Genomic DNA, 16,988 nt, shown 5'->3' with positions numbered 1-16,988 from the left:
AGTGATACAGGTACATAAAGCGTGAGAGATCGAATATTTCTAAGTCCCTATCAGCGCTGAGGTCGTCTGGAGCTTCGCCTCCTTGGAAGTTCTGCTTCAGAAGAGTGGGAGATGATCTGTGTGGTATAGTCTTATGCTATGTTTCTCCTCCTAACGAGGTGTGTGTGCTTAAGGTGGGTGTTTGTGTGTGTCTCTGAGCGCACATCTTGACCTTGAGTCTCTGGTCGCTGATACAATTTATGAGCGCTTAGTGTTCCTTCAGACCAGGTGCGAGGGGTTCCCAAGGAATATCTTGGGAGTTATGGGTGCTACGTTATCAGTAGACTGGCTCCAGGGCCAGCGAGTGTGTGGTGCATTGTTCTGAGTTTTAATGACTGGCCTCCTGATTCGGGCCTCGATCTGGAGGATGGCCAGTCATTCCTGTGTTGGTTTAAACGAGAATTAACTACGTGGTGCATAGGTTTTATGTGGTGTGTCTTTTTGATGTACGGGTTAACCCTGTCTGGCCATATGTTTCTTGGTCCCCCCTTCATGTGTTGCCTTGTATGGTGTGTTTCTATAATGTGTCGTGGTCATCGGGTTGTATGTGCTCACTCGTGTCCTCCTGCCTGTGCTTGGGGCCTTAATGTGGAGGATGGCCGGCTGCTGATGTGTTGGGGCAGATAAGGGTTAGCGGTGTAATGCATATGCCTTGTATGGTGTGTTTCTATAGTGTGTCGTGCTCATCGGGTTATTTTGCCCATCAGTGGCAGGGACCTGCAGGTGGCCGGAGTCCACATGGGCCATACGGCTGGTGCCTCTGCTCACCGGGAAGGCTCGCGGTGCATTCGTCGCCATGGACATGGAGGATACAGATGACTACACCCTGGTTAAGGAAGCCATTATGAAAAAGTACAATATAAGGCCTATACAATATGAGACCTACTGACAGAGATTCTGCACGCCAGAGATTTTGCCGGGTGAGACACCAAGAGAGTTGTATATCAGAGAATACCTCCTGAAGTGGATCAGGCCAGAGAAGCATTCGGTGAAGGAGATCACAGAGATTATCATCCTGGAACAGTTCATGGATATGCTGAGCACGGATATGGCCATCTGGATCCGAGAGCATGACCCCAAGACAGCAGAGGAGGCAGCCAGGTTGGCAGAAGTGTTCCAGTCGGTTTGACTAGGCACCAGAGGCCCCAGCACAAGCCGGTGGAGCTCAGCCAGAAGGAAGTCTGATGGGGGTGATGAGAAGTTTTATGGTAGGCCCACCAGTTATAATAGATGGCCAGAAGGTACCAGACAGGACACTAACTGTTATCACTGTGGGAAACCGGGTCACACCAGACAAAACTGTCAGGAGAAGAAAACACAGGACACAAACATGTGCTATACACCGAGACCACACACACCACATACACAACGTACACCTAACAGCACAGGTCACTCAGATCAGGTCAATGGAGAAGCTGCAAAAGCTCTTGTTGATACCAGCAGTTCACAAACACTGGTTCATTAAAGTCTAGTCCCGGGGGAGGAGTGTAGGGTTCAACCCCCTGTTAAAGTATGCTGTGTCCATGGCGATGTTAACAGTTACCCTACTGCTGAGATTTTTCTTACTGTGAGTGGCCAGACCTTTTTCATGTATGTTGCTGTAGCACCCCAGCTGCCTTATAAAGTTGTGTTGGGGCATGATCTACCAATTTTATGTGATTTAATCCCCCAGGTTAAGCACTGTAATGCAGTCACTAGGGCCCAAAGGGCTAGTGAGATGAGGGTGCTTCCCTTTGCGGAGGATGAATTGGTGCTGGACGTGGAGAGCAGAGAGGAGCGGAAGCATTTGTCAAGACAGGAGAAACGCAGACAGAAAATGACAGTTGAAGCTGGTCAGGAGAAGCAAGAGTGGACACAACCAAGCATGGCATTGGAGATGGACATACCCACAAACATTGGGGAGTTGCAGAGGCAGGATAAGACCCTGGAGCTATGATTTCAGAAAGCCACAGGGGGTGTCAAAGGGACACAGAGTACGATTAGCTTTATTCAGGAAGAAAAGTACATTCTGAAGAATGATATCCTGTATTAAGTGGGGGTGGGAGTGCCAAGAGAGGTACTGACTGATCAGGGCACTAATTTTCTGTCCACACTTCTGAGGCAGGTGTACAGTCTGTTGGGCATTAAAGGCATCAAGACCACGCCTTATCATCCCCAGACAGACGGGTTAGTGGAACGGTTTAACCGTACCCTCAAAACCATGCTCCACCGCTTTGTGTCGCAGACCGGAAAGGATTGGGACGAGTGGCTGCCGTACCTCCTTTTTGCATACAGGGTAGTGCCACAGGCCTCCACAGGCTTCTCACCCTTTGAGCTTCTTTATGGTCGGCAAGTGAGAGGGCCTTTGGACCTGTTGAAGGAGCTCTGGGAGGGGCCCAAAGAAGAGAATCAGAATGTGGCCCTGTATGTCATCCAGATGAGGAGCCGGCTGGAAGAGAGGTCTGCGCTGGTGCATCAGAACATGGAGCTGGTGCAGAAAAAAACTGAAAACCTGGTATGATAGAAGAGCCAGAGAAAGGACCAGGAGGATCAAGTAAAGGAGCTCTTGGACCCCAACTTGTTCCAGAAGAAACCTGGGCGTACAACGGCTGTGAAGCACAACATCATCCTGCAACCAGACGCATCCCCTCAGCGGAAGAGCTACCGGGTGCCAGAAAGGTTGGTTGGCGCCTTGCGGGAAGAGCTGGATGTCATGCTATCACTGGGAGTCGTAGAGCCTTCCTCCAGTGACTGGTGCAGCCCAGTGGTGCTGGTGCCAAAGCGAGATGGCACCATCAGATTATGCATAGACTTCCGGCAAGTCAATACCCTCAGCAAGGTGGGCCCCTACCCAATGCCCTGAATTGACGATCTGCTGGAACGCCTAGGGAAGACGAAGTACATTTCTACGATCTATCTTTCTCGGGGCTATTGGCAAGTGCCACTGAGGGAGCGAGCAAAGGAGATCACGGCTTTCTGGACCCCTTTTGGCCTCTAACCCATTTTCAGGGTAATGCCGTTTGGGCTGGTACCTTCCCTGGGACGACAGGCATCGTCTGTACGGGAGGGGGGAAAATATAACGGTGCGGCTGCCCATTACCACAGGCAGTGGATACAAACAGAACTGACGCCTCAGTTCTGTTTGTGGCACACACAAACATAACACTACATCACTTTCATGATGCCACCTGCAACACACAAACACAAAATACATTATGAGGAAGCCGCTCAGGGGACATGGTACGAACTTCTCAAGAACAAAGACAAGGGGTTAAAACACTTACGTTGTGGTTGTGCGGGCTTCCGGGTGCCGGTGGCTGCGGGAGGACCCGACGTAAAGTCCGGAAGAACTGGCCGGAGTCCATGAGTTTGCTGCAGCGTACCTTGATGATGTGGTGATTTACAGCAACACCTGGCAGGATCATCTGCACCACCTTGAGCAGGTCTTTGGACGTATCCAGGAAGTAGGGCTGACCATAAATCTGAAGAAGTGTGCCCTGGGCCAGAAAGAAGTCAGCTACCTGGGCTACGTGATCGGACGATGGTGTGATCCGACCACAGGTGGAGAAAGTGCGCAGCTGCACACCTCCGACCACGAAAAAGAAGGTGAAATCCTTTTTGGCCTTAGCGGGATGGTATCGGAGGTTTATTCCTAACTTTTCCGAGAGGGCTTCTCCCCTTTCTGATCTCACCAGAGCGGCGGCACCAAACTGAGTGGTCTGGACAGAGCAGTGCGAATCAGCCTTCCAGGACCTGAAGGGCGCAGTCTGCGGCAAATCTGTCCTGCTGAGCCCAGAATTTGACAGGCCGTTCATTGTCCAGACGCTTCGGGGGTGGGGCTCGGTGCAGTCCTGCTTCAGGAGGTGGACGGGTGCCGGAGGCCGGTTGCATACATCAGCCGAAAGCTGTTCCCGAGGGAGAGGTGGTACTCGGCTGTGGAGCTGGAGTGCCTGGCGATTAAGTGGGCCCTGAACTCCCTGAGGTATTACCTCCTGGGGAGACCGTTTCATCTGGAGACCGACTACAGAGCACTTCAGTGGCTGGAGAGGATGCGTGACACTAACTCCCGGGTCACCATTTGGTACCTGTCTCTCCAGCCATACAGATTCACTGTGACCTACCGGCCTGGGGCTACGAACTGAGTGGTGGATTTCCTTTCCCACATCCTGGAAGAGGGGGATGAAGGAGCGAGCATGGAGCCCTGCTTGGAAGGGCCGGTACCTTCCCTGGGACGACAGGCATCGTCTGTACGGGAGGGGGGGAAATATAACGGTGCGGCTGCCCATTACCACAGGCAGTGGATACAAACAGAACTGACGCCTCAGTTCTGTTTGTGGCACACACAAACATAACACTCCATCACTTTCATGATGCCACCTGCAACACACAAACACAAAATACATTATGAGGAAGCCGCTCAGGGGACATGGTACGAACTTCTCAAGAACAAAGACAGGGGGTTAAAACACTTACGTTGTGGTTGTGCGGGCTTCCGGGTGCCGGTGGCTGCGGGAGGACCCGACGTAAAGTCCGGAAGAACATTTGTGCGTTGTGGGTGTGATGTCATATGGGCGAGATCAAGTGTGTGGGAGGAGAGGGGTGTATTGGGGGGAATATTTAAGAGGTCAGAAAAGTGGTGTATGAGGATGGTCGTTAGACAAACATGTTTGGAGTAATGTGTGTAACTAGGTGTAGGGTTAGGTAAATCGAAATGGGTACTGGTAGGTTTAATTGAATTAAAGGTGGTATTGGTCAGGCGGGGTATGTTATATTCAGGTCCAAATCACGTAGGGCGGTAGAAGGGTTTGAGGTGAGCTGGTGGCAACACCTAGCTCCTGGACCAGCCAAGGGCTAAATTAGTGCCCAAGCGGAGGACTGTTATTTTCTTTGAGTTGCGATTATTGAAGTTCTTTTTAAGTTGGGAGTTTTTTTTATTTTTTATTGATTCATTTGTTTTTGCCTCCTGACGGACATCTTGTTACAGTGAATAAATGCATGTAACTGCCTTTCCCAACATTGGTCGCACTGCCTCCCTTCCTTCCACCACCGCAAGGCCAGCCTGGTAACAGGTAGTGTCGCTGAAAGTCCCTTTTTTTCCATGAGCAGATGGGCACGATTGTTCCTGTTTTCTTCGAGGCAGTCGGTATACTTGTGTTGAAACAGCAGATCAGCAGTTACAACATTTTAGCAGTTCAATGTTTTTCACACATGGCAGCACTATTCACGAGGAAGTCCTGCTCATATATGGTAGTGCCGCTAAAAGTCCAGTTTTTTTCTATGAACAGATGGGCACGATGGTTCCTGTTTTTCTTCGAGGTAGTTGGTATACTTAGTGTTGAGACAGCAGATCAGCAGTTACAACATTTTATAAACAGCAGATCAGCAGTTGCAACAATAAAAGTGGATGTCCTACCCTTGATTGGGCATCGGGAAGCTTAGGGCTAGGTGCGTCAATGTGTGGCCCACGGGCACACAACAATCCCCACACCCGCCCGGTGCCTCACGCCCCTGGCAACTCCGGAGAAGAATAGAGTCCAACCCCTATCCAGGAGTACGGTACCAGAACTGAAACTGTGCGTAGAGGTAAGCCCCACCAGATCTAATTGGTAGCGCTCCACCTTCCTCACAAGCTCCAGTTACTTTCCCCACAGTGAGGTGACGTTCCACGTCCCCAGAGCCAGCTGCTGCCGCTCGGATCTGGTCTGTCGGGACCCCTGACTTTCATTACCACCCATGTGGCAGCGCACCCAACCCCAGCGGGTCCTCCTGCAGGTGGTGGGCCCACAGGACGAAGAGGGGTGGGGGGGTGCCACGTTGCTTCTTCGGGCTGTGCCCGGCCGGGCTCCGTGGCAAACCCGGCCACCAGGCGCTGGCCGACGAGCCCTCTGTCTGGGCCTGGCTCCAGACGGGGGCCCCAGGCTTCCTCCGGGCAGGGTCTCTATTCTGTTTGTTCATGGGGTCTTTGTGAACCATTCTTAGTCTGGCCCCTCACCTGAGACCACTCTGCCATGGGAGACCCTACCAGGAGCAAGACTCCACAACACAGCCCTCAGGTTCGCAGGGACACACAAACCTCTCCACCACGATAAGGTGACGGTTCCAGGAGAGGGTGATAATGACATGATTAGTACAACTCATGTCTGAAAAACCCATGACAACCCTGTATGTCTTCTCTTTCATACTGAACCCACAAGCTGCACCTCACAAACAATACACTCCAGTACATGGCCTGACTTGTGTGTAGCGATTTTCATCCCTTTTGGACAATCTTGTCCACATCTCTTTAAAAACTGCATCATGTCAGAAAGGGAAATCATGGCGGCTCTGTGGTAAACGATAGAGTTCAGTGGTAGCAGTAATCAATGGCTTGACTTTGGCGCCAGCGGTAAACGTTTCAATGGTAACAGCGAGCTCCAAAAATCAAAGACGTCGTGTTACACTTTAGGATTGTGGGTAGTGTAGTGCTATTCAATGACATTGCGAATAAAACATTTTTCTTCAAACTTTTCTTTAACTTGTGGCTTCTACAGAAGCATGTACCATCTTTTCACAATCTATTGGCTCGTAGAAAGTTTACCTTGGATGGTTACAGCATAATGGCTATTAATCAAAAAACATTATGCAGAATATGAATGGTATTTTCACTTTGAGAACCAAACTGTAGCCCTTTATACCAATTAAATTAAATTGTATTTGTATAGCCCTTAATCACAGGTACAGTCTCAAAGGCTTAACAGGCCTTATATTTATGACACCCCCCTGACCTTAGCCCCCAGAGGGCAAGAAAAAACTCCCTTAATTTAGCAAGGAAGGAATATGAGAAGGAACGCTTCCAGGGATGGTCAGGAGGGCAATGGGTGCCATAATTCACATACAAACGTACATACAGGCAAAACATTACCAAGAATGTAAAGAATGTTCTTGCAGACACGAGCAAGTGGTTGCATGTTGACAGTCGCTGTTGAGTTTGAGATGATGCGTTCTTGCGGGTTTTATCACCCAGAAGCTGAATTTCAGCTGATTACTTCTCAATTGTACACGAAAAATGCAATGTCTATAATAAAAAAAATGACTGCTGCTGTTATTTTTAATTTTATTATACAGTTGATGGCCAGCTTGTCCTGCCTTCTGCTCTGTTAGCTGCAGTGGTCTGTGGGGTGAGGGGTCTGTGAGCGTTACGGACCGCCTGGCAAGCTATCTTGGCCCACAGGCGTTATCAATTCAAAATTAATAATTCAAAATTATCAAAAGTGATTTAAGTGATGAAAGGGTCTTCAGGGACGGGGAAGACCACACACGTCCGCAGAGAGGAGGCTAGTTGGGGCATCTGTCGACATCCGCCGATGCGTTCGAACTTCTGGCTCACATCTTTGTTCACCTTCGTCAGGATACTGACTAAGTCTTGGCCACTGGAAAGCAAAGGACACACAAGTCCCAGTCAGTTATAAGTGAACAGTTAATCATTATGAAGTATGATTCCTTCAGTCAGAAAGAGCTTTACTTGCAATCATGGATTATATTTTCTGATATTAGTATTAGTATTACGAATATAAAATTTAAAAAAACAACTGTATAGGAATATTAAATGATGGCAAAAATAAAATAAATATATACAAATAAAAATAATAGATAGAAGATAATTAATAAGCGTGCAAGCATGCAAAGCCTATGGTAAATTACATTTATTAATTCATTAGCTTTAAAGTTATTTCGGAATTTGAAGCTAGATACAATGTCAGACAACAACGTCTTGGGCAGGTTTCACTTACCATGGAACCGACTGCACGAGGTTCTGGCACAAGGACTGGATGAACCAGGAGCCTTTCCCCTCGATTCTCACAGAGACATAGGAGGGAGTGGTAGCTATGGCGGTCAGGAAATCTGCCATGCTGGGTAGCAACTCACTCGCGACCACGGCATCGCTGCAGAGGTCCCCCTGGCTGTTGGGTCCGTCTGTCTGGGTGTGGACCCCAGGGCCGCTGGGTCCGTCAGTCCGGGTGTGGACCCCAGGGCCACTGGTTCCGTCGGTCTGTGTGTGGTCAGTTTGGTCGCGGAACACAGGGTCGACGGGTCTGGTGGCCTGGATGGGGACCGCCTGCTCCTTCTGGTTGCCCTGGCAGGCCTGGATGAAGAACAGCTTGGGCTTCCCTCTCAGGGTGGCGCACCGCACCCCATTCAGAAAGTCGGTGAGCTCCTCCAGCCGGACCACCCCCCCGTCCACCCCGTACACACCGCCCTTCAGGCCGTGGCTCAGGACGATGAAGGCGACGCAGTCCATCCCACTGTGGTCCCTGCTGGCCAGCTCCCGCATGGAGGAGAGCATCTGGTCTCTGGTGGCGTCCTGCAGCACCTCCACTTTGAAGCCCAGCCAGGTGAACACAAGCCTCAGCCTCTCTGCAGGACCAGTGGAATGCACATGTGCATGCACACACACACACACACACACACACACACACACACACACACACTCACAATTATGTACCAGGGCCGTATCTTTGCAAAAATGGCAATCGATATATTTTGTAAAAAGAATGTATAACATGAAATGGTAGTGTGTGTATGTACTGTATAATACTGTAATACTGTATTGTGGCAACAGTGGTCGTGGTCGCTGTGTTCCGTGTGCCGCAAAGGATCCTGGGAGGGTTCAAAATATTGCTATATGGACCTTTGACCCCCTCCTGGGTTCTTTGCAGCATTGACACTATGCAAGATCTAGTTACTCCAGTGACGGTGGAGTTGGTTTTGTGTGTGTGCTGTGTGTGTGTGTGTAAATAAAGGGGTCGGGGTCGGTAGGGGGGGCATGAGAGTTTCAAACTGCTGAACCTGGACTCCCGTTCTCGTCATTCCCGTGCTGCTCGCCACAATATGTACAGTATCTCACAAAAGTGAGTACACCCCTCACATTTTTGTAAATATTTTATTAAATCTATTCATGAGACAACACTGGAGAAATGACACTTTGATACAATATAAAGTAGTCAGTGTACAGCTTTTATAAGAGTGTAGATGTACTGTCCCCTCAAAATAACTCAATACACAGCCATTAATGTCTAAACCGCTGGCACCAAAAGTGAGTATACCCCTAAGTGAAAATGTCCAAATGGGCCCAAAGTGTCAATATTTTGTGTGGCCACCATTCTTTTCCAGCACTACCTTAACCCTCTTTGGAATGGAGTTCACCAGAGCTTCACAGGTTGCCACTGGAATCCTATTCCACTCGTCCTTGACGACATCATGATGCTGATGGACGTTAGAAACCTTGCGCTCCTCCACTTTCCGTTTAAGGATGCTCAATAGGGTTTAGGTCTGGAGACATGCTCAGCCAGTCCATCAGCTTTACCCTCAGCTTCTTTAGCAAGGGAGTGGTCGTCTTGGAAGTGTGTTTGGGGTCGTTATCATGCTGGAATACTGCCCTGTGGCCCAGTTTCCAAAGAGAGGGGATCATGCTCTGCCTCTGATCTTGCTGAGCGTCATATCCCAAGGTTGTCTTTGGAAAATAGATGTAGGAGTGTTGCCAGCATTGCTGCAGAGGTTAAAGGGATGGGGGGTCAGCCTGTGAGTGCTCAGACCATATGCCGCACACTGCATCAAATTGGTCTGCATGGCTGTCGTCCCAGAAAGAAGCCTCTTCTAAAAATGATGCACAAGAAAGCCCACAAACAGTTTGCTAAAGACAAGCAGACTAAGGACATTTATTACTGGAACCATGTCCTGTGGTCTGATGATGAGACCAAGGTCAACTTATTTGGTTCAGATGGTGTCAAGTGTGTGTGGCGGCCATTGGGTTGCCACACCGGGGCTAGCTCCTTACTGTAGGCTTTCAGGATAGAGGCACTGATGTTGTCTGGGCCGACAGCCTTCCGTGAATTAAGCTGACTAAAGATGTTAGCCACCTGACCCACTGTGATTATCACTCTATCCTCAGAGCCCACTGTGACTGACTCCAGCACCTCCCTGCATCTCTCCTTACTCCCAGTGGTTTCAAACCTGCTAAAGAAGGTGTTTAATTCAGTAGCAGAGGCCAACTCATCATTAATCACATAAGGCTTCCTGAGTTTACCTGGCATACCTGTCATGTTTTTGACAGGTATGTCCCATGTTTTACATGGATTGCCAGCCTTAAATGCTTCCTTCAGGTGTTTGTTGTGTGCCTCCTTTGCTTTCCTCAGTGTTACTCTCAGTTCCTTGTCTCTTTTTTGTAGCTCCCTTGTGTCTTTATTTTTGAAAGCCAATTTTCTCAAATTCATTATTTGTTTAATGTCTTTGGTTATATAGGATTTATTGTTGGGGTAAACTTTGGGTTGGGTAAAACTTTGTGGGAATGATTGGGACTGTACACAAAAGTTAATGTAGTATGTTGTGGTCATCCAATGTGTCCCCCCTCAGCATATCCCAGTCTGTGCAATCAAAGCAAGCTCCCAGTTCCTGACTGCTGTCATGAGTCCACTGTCGGACCACCTTGTTCTCTGGTTTACGGCTTTTCAGTTTTGATGTGTAGGTTGGTATGAGATATACTACATTGTGGTCAGAGTTTGAAATTGGTGGTTTGCTCCTGGATTGGTATGCATTGGTAAGATTAATGTAGCATTTGTCAAGTATGTTTTCCTTCCTGGTTCTACATTTAACAACCTGTTGACAACCTGTCTCCCTCGCTTCCTCCTCCGGTGCCTCAGCTCCCCTTCTCTGGCAGCCAGCAGACCGAATCAGTTTCCCCGGGATACTAGCCAGCAGCCCGGGTGTGGCTCTTTCCGCAAGTCCAACTTTGTTGAGATCCAGGAGTGTGTTACGAGCGTATGTGAGCACAGGTTGGCTGTCACTGATGTCACAGCGCCGTTCCTCCATTCTGACACTCCCAGTAGGCAAATGCACAAGCAGACAAAGTCTGATAAAAAGTCCAATAAAACGAGTGATATACACCACTCTTAATCCAGGATTGAACACCCGCATATTCAGAAAACAATGTTATCACTTAGTTCGGTGACAAACAAGCACAAACAATAAACACACCAAATTGTTTGGAGCGAGCTGCGTGTCGCCAGCTGAGCAGCACCATCGAGAAACACATAACACATAACATTTTCACTGTTATACAAGCTATACACTGACTACTTTACATTGTATCAAAGTGTAATTTATCCAGTGTTGTCCCATGAATAGATTTAATAAAAGATTTACAAAAATGTGAGGGGTGGATGCGGCATTCCACGTGTGGCACAATAATGGCTTCATTTTTTTTAGTGACCTTTTCAAAGATGGCACTTTTGTTTCATTTGAAATTCTTCAAAAGGACCATAATCTGCCAAAAACACACTTCTTTAGATATCTCCAGGCATGCAGCTTTGCCAAAAAACATTTCTCATTTCCTGCCCTGCCGGAAAAGAACATGTTGGACATCATATTAGACTGGAACCCAGATACCAGAGGAAATGTTTCTAGAATATATAAGACTATCCAAAGAAATAGTTGACCTTCCCTAGAAAAGACCAAATTGGCTTGGGAACAAGATCTGGAGTTCACTGGAGAGGTTTGGGAGCATTCTTTACACTGTATTCACACCACCTCTCTTAGTCTTAGGCATTGCCTCATCCAGTTCCAAGTTTTGCATCGTTTACATTACACAAGAGAAAGACTAAATTCTATCTATAGATCTAAATTCTATCCCAATGTTGACTCTACTTGCATCAGGTGCCATCTGAACTCAGCTACAGCTGGGCATATGTTTTGGGATGTCCATCTTTGACTACATTTTGGGGTCACATCTTTGAAGCCTTTTCATATATTTGCGGCAAATCAATTGAACCCAATCCAATTACTGCTATTTTTGGAGTTCCCAACGAGGGTTTAATCATTACTTTCACATTATTACACATTATTACTGTCATAATAATGTCTGGTTGTCGTTGTTATTGTTATTATTATTTTATTTTTTTGCTAGAGAGTCCATGGGGTGGGAGATGTGGGGGGGGGGGGGGGGGGGGGGTATGTTTTTGATGTTTGTATGCATATTTTCAAAAATCTATAAATAAAGTATATATAAAAAAAAAAAAAAAATGTGAGGGGTGTACTCACTTTTGTGATATACTGTATAAAGGAGCAGAATCTGGACTAAGACTGAGTGTAACTGTCCCAGAGACTTGTTGTTTTGGTTATTCAACTGTTCTAAGTTCCCTATGAAAATTATTATAAATTAGATGCTATATATATATATTTCCTTTGTAATTCATGAAGGTAAATGTTTAAAAATGACGTAGTGACGTAGTTGGTCACGGGACCTGACCTTTGACAGGAAGTGTAAATCGCGGGTTATACGTAAGGGACGTAAATAATTCTGTTCACGGTCCAAGAGGCGCACACGGTAATGGGTTTATTCACAGTTGTAATATTAAGTTCATTTCTGTGTTAAGCTTGAGATTTAAGTATTGTTTATCATCCTTTTTTGTAGTTTTCACGGTGTCAAGCGATGTACAACCTAATAAAGATATCAGTATGAAGCGTGGCCATTATTCCATTGGACCGGTGCAGTTACACTGAGAATATATAATTATGGTATTGGTATAGTATGGGCCTACCTTTATCAATGTCTGTCCCCTCCCGATTCTCCAGTTTTCTACTAGAACAGCTGAAGTCAAAGTTGTCGACGATCAAGCAGAAGCCTCTCTGTTGAGCCTCCATGGGATATGAATCCGTCTGATCCTGGAAACACAAAGCTGTGGGAAATGAGGCTCCATATAACACCAGAGGTCAAAATTGGACTGTAATGTTGTGTAACCATTCAACGTACTTGAGGAAGTTGTGGACCAGACTCCACAGGCTTTTGGTTTTTATGCACAAGTACTACACAATTAAATGAGATCTCTGCATTTGACCCATGACTAGCTAGCCTGGAGACCGGTTACCTCACATTCCGTATCACTACATGGATTGGTCTGGACCTCTAGCCGCCCATATCGATTTCAAGGAATTACAATGTTATCAGGGCCAATCAAGGAGGAGTCATAGTTGATGACGTAAACTTCAGGCCGCTGCTGGAAACAGTAATGTCGTCTCTCGAAACAACAAGTGTTAACTTTAATTTATCGCAGTTATCGCAGAAATAGACTCAATATCAAGTATTACACCAGAACACGATTATGCACCAGCTGAATTTCTTTGCGAAACAAATATGTTTCTGCGGTTCTTTTTTATCCTGTGTATCCACGGAATAGCGCATCTTGATGAAGTCACAATTTTTGTTATGCTGATTTGCTGACGGAGTTTGTCTGTCAAAGCAGGAGCTTGCACCTAGAGGTCACGGCTAGAGCTTTCTTTGATCAATCAGAACCAGAGTTCTGATGAGCTGGTATCACTCCTGAGAGTGGACTTTCGGGCAGTGAATCAAAAGATGAACGGATGCTCCCCCAAAACTCAATCAAAGATCATGTGATAATCACGCAAATAAGGACATGGTATATTTATACATTGGTATAATCAGCTGCTGTTGTACCTTTCCACGGCGAGAGGCCTCCGATGAATGCCTTGTTCGGTAGTTGACATGTCCCGTCTCTTTGGCTATTTTTCCAAAAAACAGTATAGGTTTATATTTTATTTATTTGGTATATTATAATGTTAATTATGTCAAATGCGTGAAGACCATGATATTATTAAAAACGTTCAAATGTTTACCTTGTGAGTCCTTAAACTGTTGGATGTCTTTGCCCAACACTGGACGGACATGTTTCAGTATCTGCTCCAGCCGGAGGAGTTTAGAGCTGCTCAGGAGGTCCTTGCGCTCCATTTCTAAGAAGACTTCAAGTGTAGACTAAGGGATAATAAGAGCATTGGAAATTACATAGTATAGCATTATAAAAGACTATTAATCTGTAAAGCACTCTGAAGGACCTGTTGGAAGTGTGCTACCTAAATTAACTTCCCTTGCCTTAGGTCTTTAAAACGTCTATAGAATAACATTTGAGATGAAGAGTTTGAAAACATGATCTCATGAAAATGAAAACTATATTCAGAATTAGTGAGTATTGAGAAGGTACTTACAACATTCTCCTCCAGTGCTGAACGTTGGAGGTCTCTGGTCAAAAGATATTTCATTTTTTTCAATTCATTTTTGCCAATGCCTTCCGAAAGTTGATAAAGCAGCTTCCTAAATGATGAAAGTAGACATTTAAATTTCGAAAAATCCACAGCTTGTCTAGATTAATAATGTTAATGAATGTTTGGGAATGGGGGATTTCTTTACCTGTAAGGGGTGATAAGGCTTACTGTTGTAGACATCGTACTATTGAGATCAAGCTCACGCAGTAACTGAAAGTGTTCGATGACACGGAGTAGATCGGCGAGTAGGTATGGCGAGAGGACGTCTTTTTCCTCCAGACGTTTGAAGAGGTCGATGGGGGACTCCACTGAGCTCATATCACATTTAAGGATATCCTTGCAGAGAAAGGCTAAAGCTTTTGTGTAATCTCTGCCCAGGGCCTGATCCACCTTTAGTAGCTTTTCCTGGAACTCCATCTCTGTTCCAAAAGTCAGATATTATAGACTGTTTTGTTATTGTTGCAGTTAGGAGATATAGGCCTAGGCATGTCTATGGGCGTTGGCTGTGTGAGAGAGTGCCAGGCATTCAACTTGAATCTTCCTTGTTGCATGCACACCTAAGACAGGTCTATAGGCATTGAGTAACTTCTTAGTAGCCACTCTGCTATGAAAACCGGCGTCACTCCATTTCCAGGAAGTGCAAAACCTACTCAGAGTACTAGTTACTAGTTAGTTTTTTACTGGTCATATTTATTGCCTCACCAATCATACGTTTTCAACTGCAAGGGGGGATCCAAATCTCTAATCAGGGTTAACTTTGAACAATGATCAATGAGCAATTTTACATCCTGTCATAAGATAATTCTTGAAAACTTGTGAAACTGAATATATTGGTTATCGTGACTTAATTAGCTTCTTTCAAACCCAACAAAACATACATTGAGGCATTCTATTTTAGTCTATAGCCTACTTTGATTTGGAGGAGTGTCATGCCACTATATGCTTGACATCTGTGATATTAACACCCCCTTTATCTCTGAATCATTTGTTCAACAGCCTACAAGGTCCATAACTGAAGTTTAATTTTGAAGCTTGACATAAGCTAGTCATCAGTCAAATCAGTCAAATCAGTTGGAATTATCCATTCAGCCTACCGACTACACCCTCTGAATGCACTGACGGCTGAAAGGTAGACTTGTTGCTAGGTGAACTCAGAAATTCTCAAGCCAATGCAGCATGCATCTTGTCGTTCTCGACATAGGCCTAAGTAAAAGTACAATAAGTACAATACATTTACTTAGTAGGCTACATGTAGGCTAAATACCGGTAGTTACTTTCCACCTCTGCGCGCGCACACACACACACACACACACACACACACACACACACACACACACACACACACACACACACACACACACACACACACACACACACACACACACACACACACACACACTAACAATAAAAGCGCTAAATAAATGCAATTAATTAGCCTATTCATTGAATTATTATTACCTGGTGACATTGTGTTTGAAAGGCGAAAGGTTCCGTCCGCTTTAGTTTCAGGCTCCCCTATTATCCTCCTCCACAGCGTCCAACAGAAACATGTTTTCTAAAGTGATCTAAATGAAGACACACGTCCGGTCTGTGTGCTGCCAGCTTCTGCTATTTACCTGAAAGTTTATTCAAAACCGAAACCATATTTTATCTGGTAGGCGTGTCGTACCTTATGGAGGCGTTTTCCTTATGGTAAAATGCTGCAATAAGGAGGTTGTTAAATCTATTTTAAGTCATTATAGAGTCAATCCTTTATTACTTTCAGAGAGAACCGCACCTACATGAACTCTGACGCTGAGCCACGCGCGTGAGATGATCTCTTCAATCTGGAGAAGTTTGACTGCGATTTGTTTACCCGAAACGGCAATTAAAATATGACTCACACACACACGCACACACACACACACACACACACACACACACACACACACACACACACACACACACACACACACGTTTGTTCAAAACAGGTCCCCGCCATTACTCAAAGGGTCTGCTTACATATATTGCGACTATGCTATAGCCTACAATAAGCTATATTAACTTCCCTTGCTTTGCCCACTATTGCTGTCAAACCTCCGAACTGCTGATGCGGAAAGTGCGGCTATATACATCATCCACCAACAGATGGCGCTATGGGTCTAGTGTGACAGCCCATAGAGCGAGTAGGTCAAGAGGAAAGTTGATCCTGTACATGACGAAGAGACACATTAAGAAGCGTAACTCTCCGAGCAACCATCTACTCGTTCTATTTCTTATACATGAAGAAGCATTACATGGTAGCAGGAACCAGGTCGACCAATGGTTGAATCCATTGATCCATTTTTATTTCTCGTCAAACTCAACTGACCCTGTGGCTCGCAACAAAAATGCAACACGACTTAATTATTTTCCCATTTAATTCACCGATCGTGAAGGATATATTTTTTTCCCTAAATGTTTTATAGAAATTGCAGAATGCTGGATTTTTGTAGCCTACATTATTTTCTATTTGAACATTTTGTGTATTTTTTTAAGGGGAAATTTCAAATTTCTCATATATTAAATGGTTTTTTTTGGAGAGAAATAGGCCTACTGAATAAATAATCGTGATTTCAATATTGACCAAAATAATCGTGATTATGATTTTTTCCATAATCGAGCAGCCCATCGTCGTTGTGTATGAGCGATGTTGCATATGAAATAAATCCCACACCTCGGTGTTAAACTTAGTGCCAGAGTCTCCGAGAAGATGAACACACTCTCGGACGCGGCCATCAACATCAACCGCTGCAGACGGAGCTCCACACACCTCGCCGCCGGTGTCCCTCGGTTGTTACCTCCATGGGCGTGGTGATGTGAGTTACCATAACAAGTAGGAACATATATGTTTTCATATTGTT

The 16,988-nt window shown here is 45.8% G+C and overlaps 1 protein-coding gene across 1 annotated transcript; it reads right to left on the bottom strand.

Moving 5' to 3' along the window:
• Nucleotides 1-6,646: 6,646 nt before the first annotated feature.
• casp10 (caspase 10, apoptosis-related cysteine peptidase) lies at nt 6,647-15,699 on the bottom strand. Its single transcript, XM_084478411.1, has 8 exons — nt 15,565-15,699; nt 14,252-14,525; nt 14,050-14,155; nt 13,684-13,819; nt 13,505-13,569; nt 12,591-12,714; nt 7,788-8,412; nt 6,647-7,427 (listed from the first exon to the last, which is right to left on the bottom strand). Exons 1-8 carry the CDS (start codon nt 15,572-15,574, stop codon nt 7,274-7,276), a joined length of 1,494 nt encoding a protein of 497 aa, XP_084334537.1. The 5' UTR covers nt 15,575-15,699; the 3' UTR covers nt 6,647-7,273.
• Between the last annotated feature and the right edge of the window lie 1,289 nt (nt 15,700-16,988).

This window comes from Micromesistius poutassou, assembly GCF_964030765.1.
Source record: "Micromesistius poutassou genome assembly, chromosome: 14".
NCBI lineage: Eukaryota > Metazoa > Chordata > Actinopteri > Gadiformes > Gadidae > Micromesistius > Micromesistius poutassou.
Note: the sequence above shows the minus strand (reverse complement) of the source record. Positions and strands in the feature narration are given on the sequence as shown.